The sequence below is a fragment of the Phocoena phocoena genome, chromosome 13 (assembly GCF_963924675.1).
Source record: "Phocoena phocoena chromosome 13, mPhoPho1.1, whole genome shotgun sequence".
Classification (NCBI taxonomy): Eukaryota; Metazoa; Chordata; class Mammalia; order Artiodactyla; family Phocoenidae; genus Phocoena; species Phocoena phocoena.
The window spans coordinates 74,764,063-74,778,972 of NC_089231.1; the positions used below are offsets into that span (position 1 = coordinate 74,764,063).

Genomic DNA, 14,910 nt, shown 5'->3' on the forward strand with positions numbered 1-14,910 from the left:
GGCCTGTGGGATTTTAGTTCCCCAACCAGGGACGGAACCCAGGCCCTCGGCAGTGAGAACTCAGAGTCCTAACCACTGGACTGCCAGGGCATTCCCTTACCTGTGAATTTGAAGGTTGGTATTGTCCAGGGTGACCAGCCCATTGGTGGCAGTCCTTCGGTAGCCTGCTGGGGGCCTTTCCAACATATCAATAGGATACCAGTATCGGACCAGCACACCTTCGCTTCGGAGGTAGGTTTCTACCTGCACCAATTCATTTACCTACAATAGAAAAAGGAAATGTCTATTTGGTTTTTTATGATTTATTTTTATTTATTTCTTTTTATTTATTTGTTTTTTGAGCACTGACTTTTTTCCCCAAGTTTTAAAATACATATGTATACATATAAGACCAAACTTTTATAGCAGTAAATACTAGTTTCATGTCACTGATTGAGGCTAAAAGTTCAAAGATATCTGGATAGTGTATTTAGTTTTTTCATACCAGCTGGAAAAATTTAATTGGTACAATAAATTAAAGAACTTCAATGTAGTCATGAATTAGAAATTTAAAGAGAAGATATATTTCAAGGTATATTTCAAGTAACAGTTCAACATGCATTGTTGCCAGGTAAAATTTATGTTCATTGTTTTTATGTTAATAATTTTGTAAAAGCAGGGAATCTGTCTGATCGCTCTATTTTATTGCTAGGAAAATAAAAATGTAAGCTCATGAATACGCATTCTGGATTCAAATAGCAATGCAATCTTTATTTAGGGACTACTACTGAAACAAAGGGAATCAAACCACTTGAGACATAACAGAATTATTGCTTTAACAAAATGTCTATTTTTCTAATTTTCCTTTCACACGTTTCCATTGCTGAAAAATACTGTCAGTTACGTACTTTCTGATAACCAGAATCACAGCTTGTCTCAGAAGGCAGTGGGAGATTAACAGTATTACTAATGGAATTTTCTACTTGAAAGTTCACCTTAGTAAATCACCAGCCAACAGCCTCTCTTAAAAATGTAATGATTTAAATTATACTCTGGTAAAATGGAGTCAGTTGAAGATGTAAAATTTTCAATTTCAAAGCATTAGTGATACCTAACATTATCTGTATCCGTAGACAGACAGATACCAAAGCTTATCTATGTGGTGATAGATACTTCTATATCTGAGACTCTTAGGCTTGATCTGTTTTTCCTGCATGGGAAACAGAAATGCAAGCATGTGCATGTAACCTAAGGATTATGTAGTCACAGCCTTCAAACAGCCATCAGGGCCTCTGTTTTCAAAAGAAAGCTTCGGCTTGGCCCTTACTCTCTTCTATTCCTTAGCCCCTGCCACCCCACCCCACCTTAAACCTTGCTGAGCCCCATGAGAGGGCTCTGCAAAGCTGAGAAGAAAACAACTGATCTAGTTTAATACACTCATTTTACAGACGGAGAAACTGAGGCTGCGAGAACCAGTGAGATGACATGATCAAAATCACAAAACTATTTCTTTGAGTCTGTATAACAATCATGACAATGACAGATCATCCATTTATCAAGGCCAACAGGAGAATTTTCCCTTGGAACTTGGTAGACATAAGGTAGGGGCAGCCTGAACATGGTTGACAGCAAAAAACGGCGGCAGCAGCATGGTCTGAAGGCGCTGACAGCACTGAGAGTTAAGAGCTTACGTTCTACAATCAGCGCTGATCTGGGCCCAAGAGAAAATCTCAGGCAAGTCATCTGGCATGACAGCACTCAGCCTGGTTTCTTTATCCCTAATTTGAAGAATAATCTATCTGTATAATCACTTTTTAAGGTATTTGGAGTCTGGGCATGAAAGTCTCAGTGTATATAAAAGGCTGTTCACTCACTGAATCAACATCTAAGACAACTCCATGAAGCCCAAAGGTTTTCAGCATCCCTCGGATGGCAAATTTTGGTAGGGCAGTTCCAACAGTACTGCTGGCTACGTTATTGCTGTCTGGAGAGCGGGTTACTACCGTGAGACCTGAGGAGGGTAGAGGGAAAAGTTTTTTCAGGAGCAAGTACCATTATTATTTTGGGACCCTATATTTTAGGGTCTAAAATAACTCTATGGCATTTACCAATACCCTCAGTTTAGCTATAACCCAAAAGGAACACGGCTCAGTCCGGAAGATAATAAAACAAAGTGTTGTAAGAACTCAGGCAATTCAACAATAAAAAGACAAGCCAAGTAAAAAATGGGCAGAAAATGTGAATAAACATTTTTCTAAAGAGAAAAGATATGCATGAAAAGATGTTCAACATCATTAGTTATTAGAGAAATGCGAGTCAAAGGCACAATGAGACACCACTTCACATCCACTAGGATGGCTATAATCAAAAAACAGGCAATAGTAAGTGTTGGCCAGGATGTAGAGAAATTGGAACCCTCATATGTGCTGATGGGAATGTAAAATAGGGCAATCACTTTGGAAAACCATCTGGCAGTTCCTCAAAAAGTTAGACATAAAGTTACCATATGACCCAGCAATTTCACTCCCACATATATACCCAGGAGGAATGAAAACATGTCCACACAAAAACCTGTACACAAATGTTCATAGCAGCATGATTCATAATAGCCAAAAGGTAGAAGGAACCCAGGTGTCCATCAATTGACGAATGGATAAACAAAATGGGGTACTATCCATACAATGGAATATTATTTTTTCCATAAAAAGAAGTAACAACATGAGCTACAACAGGGATGAATCTTGAAAAATTATGCCATGTGAAGGAGGCCAGACACAAAGGGCTGCACGCTGCATGAGTCCTTTTTTACGAAACGTCCAGACTAAGCAAATCTATAGAGGCAGAAAGTAGATCAGTGGTCGCCAGGGGCTAGTAGGAAGGAGGAATGGGGAGTGGGGAGGGTACAGGATTCCTTTTGGGGGATGAAAATGTTCTGGAATTAGAGGCAATGGTTTGGTGGTTGCACAACTTTGTGAGTATATGAAAACCACTGAAATGTATACTTCAAAAGGGTGAATTTTATGGTATGTGAATTCTCTCTCTCAAAAAAAGAGGAATTAAAAAAGAAAAGTAAATATATATACCTGCCCCTGCCCATGATGTTTGTGAAGGTCTAATAATGAGTTGTTTTATTTCCTTTTTGTGCTTTTCTGTATTTTCATTTCCTCAAGATATGTAGATTTTTAATCAAACGAATAAATACATTGTATAAACTTCCAAAAAGCACAGTACAACCACATGTTCATGGTTTATTAGCTGGGCAGCCAGGACTAAGCCCGAGAGGCCTATCTGCAATCCTCCACCCACGCCCCACTTCTCTCTCAAGTGCCCTATCTCACCCTGCTCATGTGAGTGGTTCTGGGAATGTGGAAGAGGCCCCCAGAGGCCAGACAGCTTCTACTTGTGCCCCACCAGGAAGCCTAGGGCCGCACATGGGAGAGCCTGGAAGAGCTCACATCACCCAGAGTAATGAGAGTCACCCTAGAAGAGCCAGCAGCTGACTGGCTCAAACTCATGCTTGGGAAAACACAACTTCTCATTTCAGAGTAAGTTTAACAGGTGAAGGAAGGGGGGGAAGCAAAACCTTTTCGAACTTTATCAATGGTGAACTTGTTTGCTTCGTCCTTAATGTCTTCAATGGTGGGAAGATAAAGGTCTCTTGGGATGCCACCATTCTCCTCGTAGAGGAATTCAACCGTCTGCCGGGCGATATCCACCATGCCTAAAAAATATAACAGAACCGGTAACTCTCCGAAGAGCACACGATCTTCAGTCCAATCATGACACTGACCCATACTTAAAATGAAGAGATAAGGGGAATTTGTGGGAGTATGTAGCCTTTTGGGAATGGTAATTATGCAGTGTCAGTCAAGTTTAAAATACTCAATACCCTACTTCTAGGCATCTCTCAAATCTCTCCCACAGAAATATAAGCACAAGTGTGTAAAGGTATAAGAACAGTCCCTGCAGCATTGCTGGGAAATATAACAGCAACAAAAAAAGGAAATAATGAAAGTATTCATCGACAGAGAATGGTTAAAAACGATGGTACGTTATTATGTAGTCATTTCATTTCAGTTAAGTCAAGAGAACAAACTATAGGACAAATGGAGAGGAAGAAGAAAGTGAGGGTAGTGTTTTTTTCTTAGTTTATGTATTTTTGTACTGTGTTTGGTTATTGTTACAACGAACACATGTTGCTTATTTAACAGAGACAGAGCGCTTCATCAACTTCTTCTATCCAGTACTGGAATTTGCTCTGTCCTTCCTACTCAGAGGGAGAAGATATCATTATATTCAATAGCAACGGCCACAATTAATTAATAAACCAAGTAAATAAATGTCCAAGGCCCTGAAGAAAACAGCACTGCGGGGAGGACAGAGGGGTGGCTGCCACTGCTGCCCCCCACACACCGCTTAAGAGGCTGTGGGTAAAAAACACCTGTTGACAGAATTTGCTTTTAAACAAGGCTTATCTCTATCACACTCATCTACCGCTCCTTTCTTTGCTGGCCTTGCTGTAATGAAAAGGCATAGCAATTTTCTGAGCACAGTTAAGAAGGGGGCTGCCCTTAGAGGAGGATGCGTAGAGAAAGAAGTGTCAGAGAGAATAACAAGAAATGTGGCCTGACAGCAAAATGTGGTTCATGCATACGAAGCAACACTACTTCATAATAGATAGGAGGGGCTTCCCTGGTGGTGCAGTGGTTGAGAGTCCGCCTGCCGATGCAAGAGACACGGGTTCGTGCCTGGGTCCAGGAAGATCCCACATGCCGCGGAGTGGCTGGGCCCGTGAGCCATGGCCGCTGAGCCTGCGCGTCCGGAGCCTGTGCTCCGTCCGCAACGGGAGAGGCCACAAGAGTGAGAGGCCCGCGTACCGCAAAAAAAAAAAAAAAAAAAAACTTCCAACAAACAAAAGCCCAGGACCAGATGGCTTCACAGGCGAATTCTACCAAACATTTAGAGAAGAGCTAATACCTATCCTTCTCAAACTCTTCCAAAACATAGTAGAGGGAGGAACACTCCCAAACTCATTCTACAGGGCCACCATCACCCTGATACCAAAACCAGACAAAGGTGTCACAAAGAAAGAAAATTCCAGGAGAATATCACTGATGAACATAGATGCAAAAATCCTCAACAAAATACTAGCAAAAGAATCCAACAGCACATTGAAAGGATCATACACTATGATCAAGTGGGGTTTATCCCAGGAATGCAAAGATTCTTCAATATACGCAAACCAATCAATGTGATAAACCATATCAACAAATTGAAGAAGAAAAACCATATGATCATCTCAATAGATGCAGAAAAAGCTTTCGACAAAATTCAACACCCATTTATGATAAAAACCCACCAGAAAGTAGGCATAGAGGGAACTTACCTCAACATAATAAAGGCCACATATGACAAACCCACAGCCAACATTGTTCTCAATGGTGAAAAACTGAAACCATTTCCTCTAAGATCAGGAACAAGACAAGGTTGTCCACTCTCACCACTATTATTCAACATAGTTTTGAAAGTTTTAGCCACAGCAATCAGAGAAGAAAAGGAAATAAAAGGAATCCAAATTGGAAAAGAAGAAGTAAAGGTGTCACTGTTTGCAGATGACATGATACTATACATAGAAAATCCTAAAGATGCCACCAGAAAACTACTAGAACTAATCAATGAATTTAGTAAAGTAGCAGGATACAAAATTAAGGCACAGAAATCTCTTGCATTCCTATACACTAATGATGAAAAATCTGAAAGAGAAATTAAGGAAACACTCACATTTACCATTGCAACAAACAGAATAAAATACCTAGGAATAAACCTACCTAAGGTGACAGAAGACCTGTATGCAGAAAACTATAAGACACTGATGAAAGAAATTAAAGATGATACAAACAGATGGAGAGATATACCATATTCTTGGATTGGAAGAATCAAGATTGTGAAAATGACTATACTACCCAAAGCAATCTACAGATTCAATGCAATCCCTATCAAACTACCAATGGCATTTTTCGCAGAACTAGAACAAAAATTTTCACAATTTGTATGGAAACACAAAAGACTCCGAACAGCCAAAGCCATCTTGAGAAAGAAAAACGGAGTTGGAGGAATCAGACTCCCTGACTTCAGACTATACTACAAAGCTACAGTAATCAAGACAGTATGGTACAGGCACAAAAACAGAAATACAGATCAATGGAACAGGATAGAAAGCCCAGAGATAAACCCACACACATATGGTCACCTTATTTTTGAAAAAGGAGGCAAGAGTATATAATGGAGAAAAGACAGCCTCTTCAATAAGTGGTGCTGACAAAATTGGACAGCTACACGTAAAAGAATGATATTAGAACACTCCCTAACACTGTATACAACAATAAACTCAAAATGGATTAAAGACATTAATGTAAGGCCAGACACCATCAAACTCTTAGAGGAAAACATAGGCAGAACACTCTATGACATAAATCCCAGCAAGATCCTTTTTGACCCACCTCCTAGAGAAATGGAAATAAAAACAAAAATAAACAAATGGGACCTAATGAAACTTCAAAGCTTTTGCACAGCAAAGGAAACCATAAACAAGACTAAAAGACAACCCTCAGAATGGGAGAAAATATTTGCAAATGAAGCAACTGACAAAGGATTAATCTCCAAAATTTACAAGCAGCTCATGCAGCTCCATGTCAAAAAAATCAAACAACCCAATCCAAAAATGGGCAGAAGACCTAAATAGATATTTCTCCAAAGAAGATACATAGATTGCCAACAAACACATGAAAGGATGCTCAACATCACTAATCATTAGAGAAATGCAAATCAAAACTACAATGAGGTATCACCTTACACCAGTCAGAATGGCCATCATCAAAAAATCTATAAACAATAAATGCTGGAGAGGGTGTGGAGAAAAGGGAACCCTCTTGTGCTGTTGGTGGGAATGTAAATTGATACAGCCACTATGGAGGACAGTATGGACGTTCCTTAAAAAAGTAAAAATAGAACTACCATATGACCCAGTAATCCCACTGCTGGGCATATACGCTGAGAAAACCATAATTCAAAAAGAGTCATGTACCACAATTGTTCATTGCAGCTCTATTTACAACAGCCAGGACATGGAAGCAACCTAAGTGTCCACTGACAGATGAATGGATAAAGAAAATGTGGCACATATATACAATGGAATATTACTCAGCCATAAAAAGAAACGAAATTGAGTTATTTGTAGTGAGGTGGATGGACCTAGAGTCTGTCATACAGAGTGAAGTAAGTCAGAAAGAGAAAAACATATACCATATGCTAACACATATATATATGGAATCTAAAAAAAAAAAGGTTCTGAAGAAGCTAGCGGCAGGACAGGAATAAAGACGCAGAGGTAGAGAATGGACTTGAGGACACAGGGATGGGGAAAGGTAAGCTGGGACGAAGTGAAAGAGTGGCATGGACATATACATACTACCAAATGTAAAATAGATAGCTAGTGGGAAGCAGCCGCATAGCGTAGGGAGATCAGCTCGGTGCTTTGTGACCACCTAGCGGGGTGGGATAGGGAGGGTGGGAGGGAGATGCAAGAGGGAGGAGATATGGGGATATATGTATAGCTGATTCACTTTGTTATACAGCAGAAACTAACACACCATTGTAAAGCAGTTATACTCCAATAAAGATGTTAAAAAAATTTTTTTAATGAAAATATTGAGCAATCAAAAAAATTTCACATAATAAAAAGTTTTCAAAAGATTGAAAAAAAAAAGAACTGTGGCCTGATATCAGAAGATTATGGAAAAATAGTCTTTTGCAACATTTTCCAGAGGAATTGGGATAGGAGAAAAAAGTACTCTGCTGTCTACTAAGCAGGAATCTGGGACTATGGGGAGAATGTGAAATTAAAGCACGCACAGCACCGAGATGGTTTCATTGCCCTTCTTGGGGTCTTGACAACAGGAGGCTGACCCACCCTCACAGAGGTTGTCCTTTGAGCACTAGAGCCATCTCCCTGTTCTCGTTTCAGCCTTTGCCCCGGTTATATTGAAGGAGACTGTGTTTGAAAGGTAAATATTTTATGTTTAAATTAACATAGTTCAGATGATCTGCCATGGCCATGTGGATGGGTCCCGAGAAGACGCCTTGGCAACTGTGTCAGAGGCCAGAGGTATTTCTGGGTGACTCAGGAGGCCAGGAATCATCGGTCTGGCTCTGGTCTGGCAGCCACCTTTGGATAATCAAATTTCCTGCTGTGCTGTCCACATTTTCCCTCCTGCAAACTGGGAGCAGAGAAGGAGAAGGCACACTTGGCCACAGACATTGAGGACGGCTCTGGGACCAAATGGTAAAAGAAAGAGACATCCTGAGTTAAGCAGAACTTATGTGAAAATAAAGGCACAGTAACCCATGATCATATACAAGAGCTTTCCACCCTTATACTGTAAAGACTCTTTCTCCCTTTCCTACTCTCCCAGAGCAGCAAGAAGCACCAGTCTCCCTCAACAGCTAGTGCCTCCTGTTTCTAAACACAGCACTGCTTTTGCTGAATTAGTCCCAGGTCTCGGCTTCAATACTATGTTGTGAGAGGGGCCAAGCTAGACTGGGCACCCCAGTTATACCCACGGCGGTCTCCTGATCAACCTCACAGCCCTTCCCATAACGTAGTGCGTCATTTCATTACCTATTTCCTACTAGGATGTGAGCTCTGGGAGAAGGAAGCATCTGTGTCTTGCTCGCAGGATAGTCCTTAATCCCTAGCAAATGGCTTGACCCTGGGAGGCACGTGTTGCATGTGTGAACAAGTAAGTGGATGAACCGCTGACTGAATAAATACAACTGAAACAAAGCCTCCCAACTCTGAAAGCCACTGACCCGCTCTGGTGCTTCAAGGCATCACACTGATTAAGGAAAGTCATCTGAAAACAAGATGAGGTCTATTCTGCAGTCTGAAAGGGCATTTTTTTTCAGACGTTGAGAGTGAACGGAGACGAACGAATTCTCTATCTGTAGGATCTACTACAGCAGATCATGTTGCTCCTTTGTTTAAAACCTCCCAAAGGCTCCCCCATTTTACACGGAATAAAATCCAAAGTCCTTGCCGAGGCTGCCACTTCTCCCTGCTTCCTCTCATCTCTTTCCTGCTGCTCCCCCCTCACCCTCTCCTCTTCAGAGACACTGGCTTGGCCTCGCTGCCATTCCCTCAATCACACAACTTGACTCCCACCCGAGGATCTTCCTAATGTTGCTCCCGCTGCCTGAAACCCTTAGGACAGAAGAAAAAAGAATATTAATTATCTGTCCTGGTTTGGGTCGGCAGCTAAAAGAGGGCTCTGATAAGAGCAGAAAGCAATTACACCATGTCATAGGATGTGTGGCTATTCCCACAGGTTAAGTATAAACACGATCATTCCACTGTCATAGGTCTTAGCTTTGGGGACAGAAAGCATAAAAGAAAAAAGAAAACATATATATACACATGCACACACACAGAGACACACACACACACACACACAGATTAGTCCTGACACCAACCTGAGAAAAAGGAATTACTCAGCTATCGCTGGAATCAGGGATTCGGTATATCAGTTGGTCAAGAAATAAGGTCTTTTGGTGGTTCTTCTCCTTACTTGTTCCTAGTCTCAGTCAGGACAAAAGTTAAGAGGAGAAAGAGCAAATACTATCTCCTTACACCACCTCTGACTGCCACAATGATGAAAGAAAACCCAACTGATGCTCCACTGGAAGGGCAGCTGTGCCTCTTGGGAAAAGGCATCTCTGCATCTCCCAAAGCAGGTGTTTCACAGATGAGGAGAAGCCTGAAAACAGAAATCAGCTATCTACACTTAAGACTCCCTAACAATCCACCGTCTGCAGTCAAACTTTGCACTATTCCATGTGCCCAGTGGGAGAAAAATCTCACCATCATCATTGTTACTGTGACATTTAGAACTACATTAACTGAACGCTGACCATATGCCGGACGCTGTTATTAAAAGCTTTATCTTATTAACTTGTTAATTTTTCATATACATATGAGGTGGTTACCATTACTGATTCCATTTTAAAGGTCAGAGAAGTCTAGAAAGGTTAAGTAACTCTCCCAAGGTCACAAAGCTGGTAAACAGCACAGGTGTGACTTCAGAGCCCAAGCCATTAACCATCAGGCCATCCAGCTTCCTAGTATAACCATGCCAGCTTCATTCTAGCAGCCCATCAACCCAAAATACTGGGTCCAACTGACAAGCAAAGAAAAGCCTAGCAAAGAAAGCAAAAGACCATAGAGTTCAGTAAAGGCCCAGGCAGAAGACATTGTTAAGCCTGGCCCAACTTTAGATGAGCCCCTCTTTTCTGATTTACGTCCTGAGTTTCATCTAAACACATCTCTTCGAGTCATGAAGTGAGTTCCCCAGGAAAACATAAAGCACCAGACCTAGTTGTAAAGCACCCTTTATCTGGTCCAGACCCGATTTCCGCTCTGCTTCATTGCGGAAGCGTCTTCGGATAGTAGGAAAAACCTTGGTCTCCCATGCTTTCACCAGCAGAGCGTAGTGGTCCTCCTGGAAGGAGAAGGCAGACGTGAACAGGGAAGGAATGCTTTGTGCAACAATCAGTCCTTCCCTGACTTACAGCTCTCACCCTGAGGTCTTCACCCCCGTCAAATGCCAGTGACAGAAACACACTATGCAGACCACCAAGCTAACTACACCCTCAGAAGCCAGGGGAGGCAACGGATGGCCTAAGGCAAGCTCTTCCTTTCCCTCTAAAGCCATATAAACGCTTCACATGATCGACAACTTTACTGCTGAATTACTATCAGAGTACTTCATTTCTCCAACATCCGGATCGCTACTGGGCAATGGAACCAAACAGATATGGCTACTGATATGTGGTTTAGAAAAATGAATACCCCAGAGCCACTGTTCCAACACAATGACAGAACCGAAAGCGTAACAACTCTAGCCTTGCACGCTCAGATCAAAATATTCCTCGTGGCTCGTCCTGGTCACCAGGGAACTACGCAAATGCTCTTAAGTGGGGCTCTTACCTGTGGGATGTCATCGTCATCATCGTCATCGCTTTCGTCATCTGCAATGGGGGGCGGATGGGGGTCTGGGCCAGAGGTGATGAAATTTTCATAGCTGAGCTCTACTTTATAATGACAGGAAGTGTCACTATCGTATTCTGTAACAAAGCACAATGACAGTGAATTCTAGGCAAGAGCACATGAACTTCTTACCCTTAGACCAGATTCTCCTAATTTGTGTGATAGAAAGACTCTTAGTTCTTGGAGAAATTTTAAAGCAAGACTCTTAGTTCTTGGAGAAATTTTAAAGCTCAGTATCAAGGAATAACTAATCATCTATCATTTCCTATTTGGGAATCTTAAAATAGTTTTTATGGGCATAATTCATTCAACTCAGAGAAGACTTTGGAAGGTTTTTCATCATGATAAAGAATTAGACAGACTCTTAAAATGATTTTCAAACCAGTATCTCAAAGGCCAAATATGGCTGCAGACATCTCATTTCGGGAAGCTCACTTTTATTCAATCTTATTATAAAAATTTTCAAATTACCAGGAATGTTTTTTAGTGCACACCTATACACCCATCACCTAGATTCCACAATTAACATTTTATTATTCTTTGATGGCTTCAGTTTTTAAAAAGTTTAAAAAACGATTAACTTTTAAAATTAGGAGATTTTATGTAAAATTCTGGGGCTCTTAGCTGTCTTATAAAAGTAGACAATCTTTCAGACTTGCGTTTCCATGTGGCAATATTGTGCTGGCCCTGAGTCGCGGGCAGGCTTCCTGTATGTGGGGGATGCGCTTTCTAGCCTGCCATGCTTCCTCCTGCTCCCCATTTTGTTTCACCGGGCCTGTTACCCCATTACCAGTGGGCACTGGGGTATGTCCAAGTTAAATGGATTTATGGAATTAACAGCATTCGCATTCCCAGGAAGCAGTGGGGCGTTGGGAGGAGGTGGCTTACGTTGCTGAGCAGTGGCCACGGCAGCAATCCGGCACGGTGGCCCGTGAGTGCCCGGGTCTGATGCAATACTGGTGCCAGCATCATTGTCACTGTCAGATGCCATGGCAAAGGGCAGGGCCTCGAAGTTAGCGCTGATCTCCTCTGCCAGGTCGGTGCACAGGTCGGCAGCGTTGCGGTGGGCCTGCCCTTCAGCATAGGCAAATGGGCGGGAGCCAAAGTTAGCTCGCGTCTTGGTGTTCTGGAAAGGAGACCAAAGAAAAGACTTGAAAGGACTTAGGTTTATTTATGCATTCATTTCTAACCCCTCGAGGTGAACTTCACGGAGAGTCTGTGAACCCAGGGAGAGGGGCTGGTTCACCCGTGGACGCCGGCGCTTCGAGCTCTGCATGGCCCCCACTGTCCCTCGCCTGGCACTCACGCTCTTTGCTGCTCAAACGCAGTGACCTTTCTTGTTTCCAGCACTGTTCCTTTCTACCTGATGCCACTGCTCATGCTGTTCCCTTCACCTGGAACATTCTTTCCTCCAATTTTGTCCATTTAAACTGGTTAATATTCCAGACCTGGCTCAAACATCACTTCTTCAGGGTAATGGGGATGTGATCAGATTTGCTTGGTACTTGCTTCCATAAAGTCTACGATTTTCAATCATATTGTGATGATTAATTTTAAGTGTCAGCTTGACTGGCCACGGGGTGCTAGATTAAACATTATTATTGCTGGGTGTGTCTGTGAGATTAGCATTTGAATCGGTGGACACAGTAGATGGCCCTCCCCAGTGTAAGTGGGTACCATCCAATCCGTTGAGGGTCTGAATAAAACAAGAGGCAGAGGAAGGAGGAATTAAACCCTTTTTCCCTGCACCACTGCTTGAGCTAGGATATCTCATCCCATCTTCTCTTGCCCTCCTTGGACGCAGACTGAATCACACCACCGGCTCTCCTGGGTCCCTGGCCTACAGACAGCAGGTCATGAGACTTCTCAGTCTCCATACTAACAGGAGTCAATTCCTCAAAATAAATCTCCCCTCCCACCTCTGTCTACACACACACACACTCTCTCTCTCTCTCTCTCTCTCTCTGTGTGTGTATATATATATATATATATATATATAGCTCCTATTGTGGGGTGTTTTTTTGTTTTGTTTTGTTTTTTGCCACACCACGTGGTATGTGGGATCTTAGTTCCCCTGACCAGGAATGGAACCCGTGCTCCCTGCAGTGGAAGCATGGAGTCTTCACCACTGGACCGCCAGAGAAGTCCCCCTGTCCTATTGGTTCTGTTTCTCTGGAGAACCTTGACTGATACACACAGTGTTTATTAGTTTGTGATTATATACATACACATATATATTTATGCAAATGTTTGACTAATGTCTGACTCCTCCAACTGGTTTTAACTTCATGAAGACAAAGGCCATAACTGTTTTGCTCATTGTTATTATATGTCCAGAGCTTAGCACACTACTTAATACATAGTAGGTACTCAATAAATATTGGCTGAATAGAACAGGCTGCCTTAAATTATTGACATCTTTAATTCACTGCACAAAGTGAGAAAAGATGCCACTATCAGAGGCATGGTACAGGGCCAGATTCTACAAGATCTTCTAAGTCATTATAAAGACTTGGGCCTTTACAACATAGACATGGGAAGCCACTGACTTGTTGAGAGTAGAGGAGTGACATGATCTAACCAACATTTTTAAGGAATCACTGTGGCTGCTGTGTTGAAAAGATGTGTAAAAGGGCAAGAACTAAGGGGCTGGTAGGGAAGGGAGATAGAGGAATATTGTAACATGCTACCCAGAAGATAAGGGTGGCTGGGCCATGACTTAAGTGGTCAGATTCCAGATACATTTTGAAGGTAGGGTCAACAAGGTTTGCTGACAGACTGGATGTGAAGCAGGAAGAAAAGAGAAGTCAAGAAGGATGCCAAGGTTTTTGGCCTTAGCAACTGTAAGGATGGAGGTGCCACTTCCCAAGACAAGGAAGGCTAGGGAAGAAGCAGGTTAGGGTATGGGGCAGAGTTAGGCTCAGTTTTAACTTTGACATGTCAATGGAACATCTATTTCTAAATGTTGCCTAGACTGCTGAATATTTGTGTCTGGAACTTAGGGAGAGATCTGGGCTGGAGATAAGGATTTGGGAGCTACCGCCCTGTAGTAAGTAGTAATGTTTCACAGAACATTAACTGTTAATAGATGCTCCTTTAAAAAAAAAAAGAGTTCCATGATTAAGTATATGTGCAGGGATGCTGGGTTAAATAAAGTTGAAGTTTTGAATCTTTACCGAAGGATTCCTCTGAGCTTCTGACATACGAAAGTGACCCGAGACGGTCACGTTCAAAACTTATTTAATGACAGACTCATTTTACTGCCATTGGAAAGAACACTAGTGTCCCTTGCATTATAGTTTTGGAAAGACTGCCAGAAGGAAGTCAAAGCAGTTAAGCACTCAGGTTCAATGCAAAGGAAGGACCCACTTCTTTAGGTTTGTTTGTGGTTCCTTCTGTTATCAGGTACCACACGTTACGTCAACAAGGCCACGTTTGGTGTCTTTAATTTTTCCATTCTTGATGGAATAAATTACTGAAGAGAATTTTGTTTCCTTTCCCAAAAAGATAACCTGCCTTTTTCTGAATGTGAACCACAGGCCACATCCCACCCGAGACATCTTCAAGATACGGTGAGAGGCGCTGCCCGCAGTATGTGAAGTACACTCGGCCTTTGGCTGGCTGCCCTGGAGGAGGAGGCGTTCCCTCGGTTCTCTCCCAGCCAATTCCTGCCACGTCACCTAGGGCAGAGAACAGGACGGAAACAACACTTTTTTTTTTCCTTTTATTGACTATTAACTAAACTTTCAATTTGCAACTGGCATGAGACTACATATCATTGACTATCTTGGCTTTTATTTATTCATGCCATCAGTTACAGCTGAAAAAGA

The 14,910-nt window shown here is 42.1% G+C and overlaps 1 protein-coding gene across 1 annotated transcript in view; it reads right to left on the minus strand.

Annotated features, from left to right (window-relative positions):
* Window positions 1–14,910, minus strand: part of HECTD4 (HECT domain E3 ubiquitin protein ligase 4) — a 187,886-nt gene that overhangs the window by 38,492 nt on the left and 134,484 nt on the right. The window contains exons 49-55 of the mRNA XM_065889553.1: window positions 14,597–14,760; window positions 11,969–12,206; window positions 11,021–11,157; window positions 10,406–10,532; window positions 3,563–3,700; window positions 1,854–1,990; window positions 101–261 (exon numbers count right to left, since the gene is read on the minus strand). Of these exons, the coding sequence (XP_065745625.1) occupies window positions 101–261; window positions 1,854–1,990; window positions 3,563–3,700; window positions 10,406–10,532; window positions 11,021–11,157; window positions 11,969–12,206; window positions 14,597–14,760 (1,102 nt within the window). The remainder of the gene's footprint in view (window positions 1–100; window positions 262–1,853; window positions 1,991–3,562; window positions 3,701–10,405; window positions 10,533–11,020; window positions 11,158–11,968; window positions 12,207–14,596; window positions 14,761–14,910) is intronic.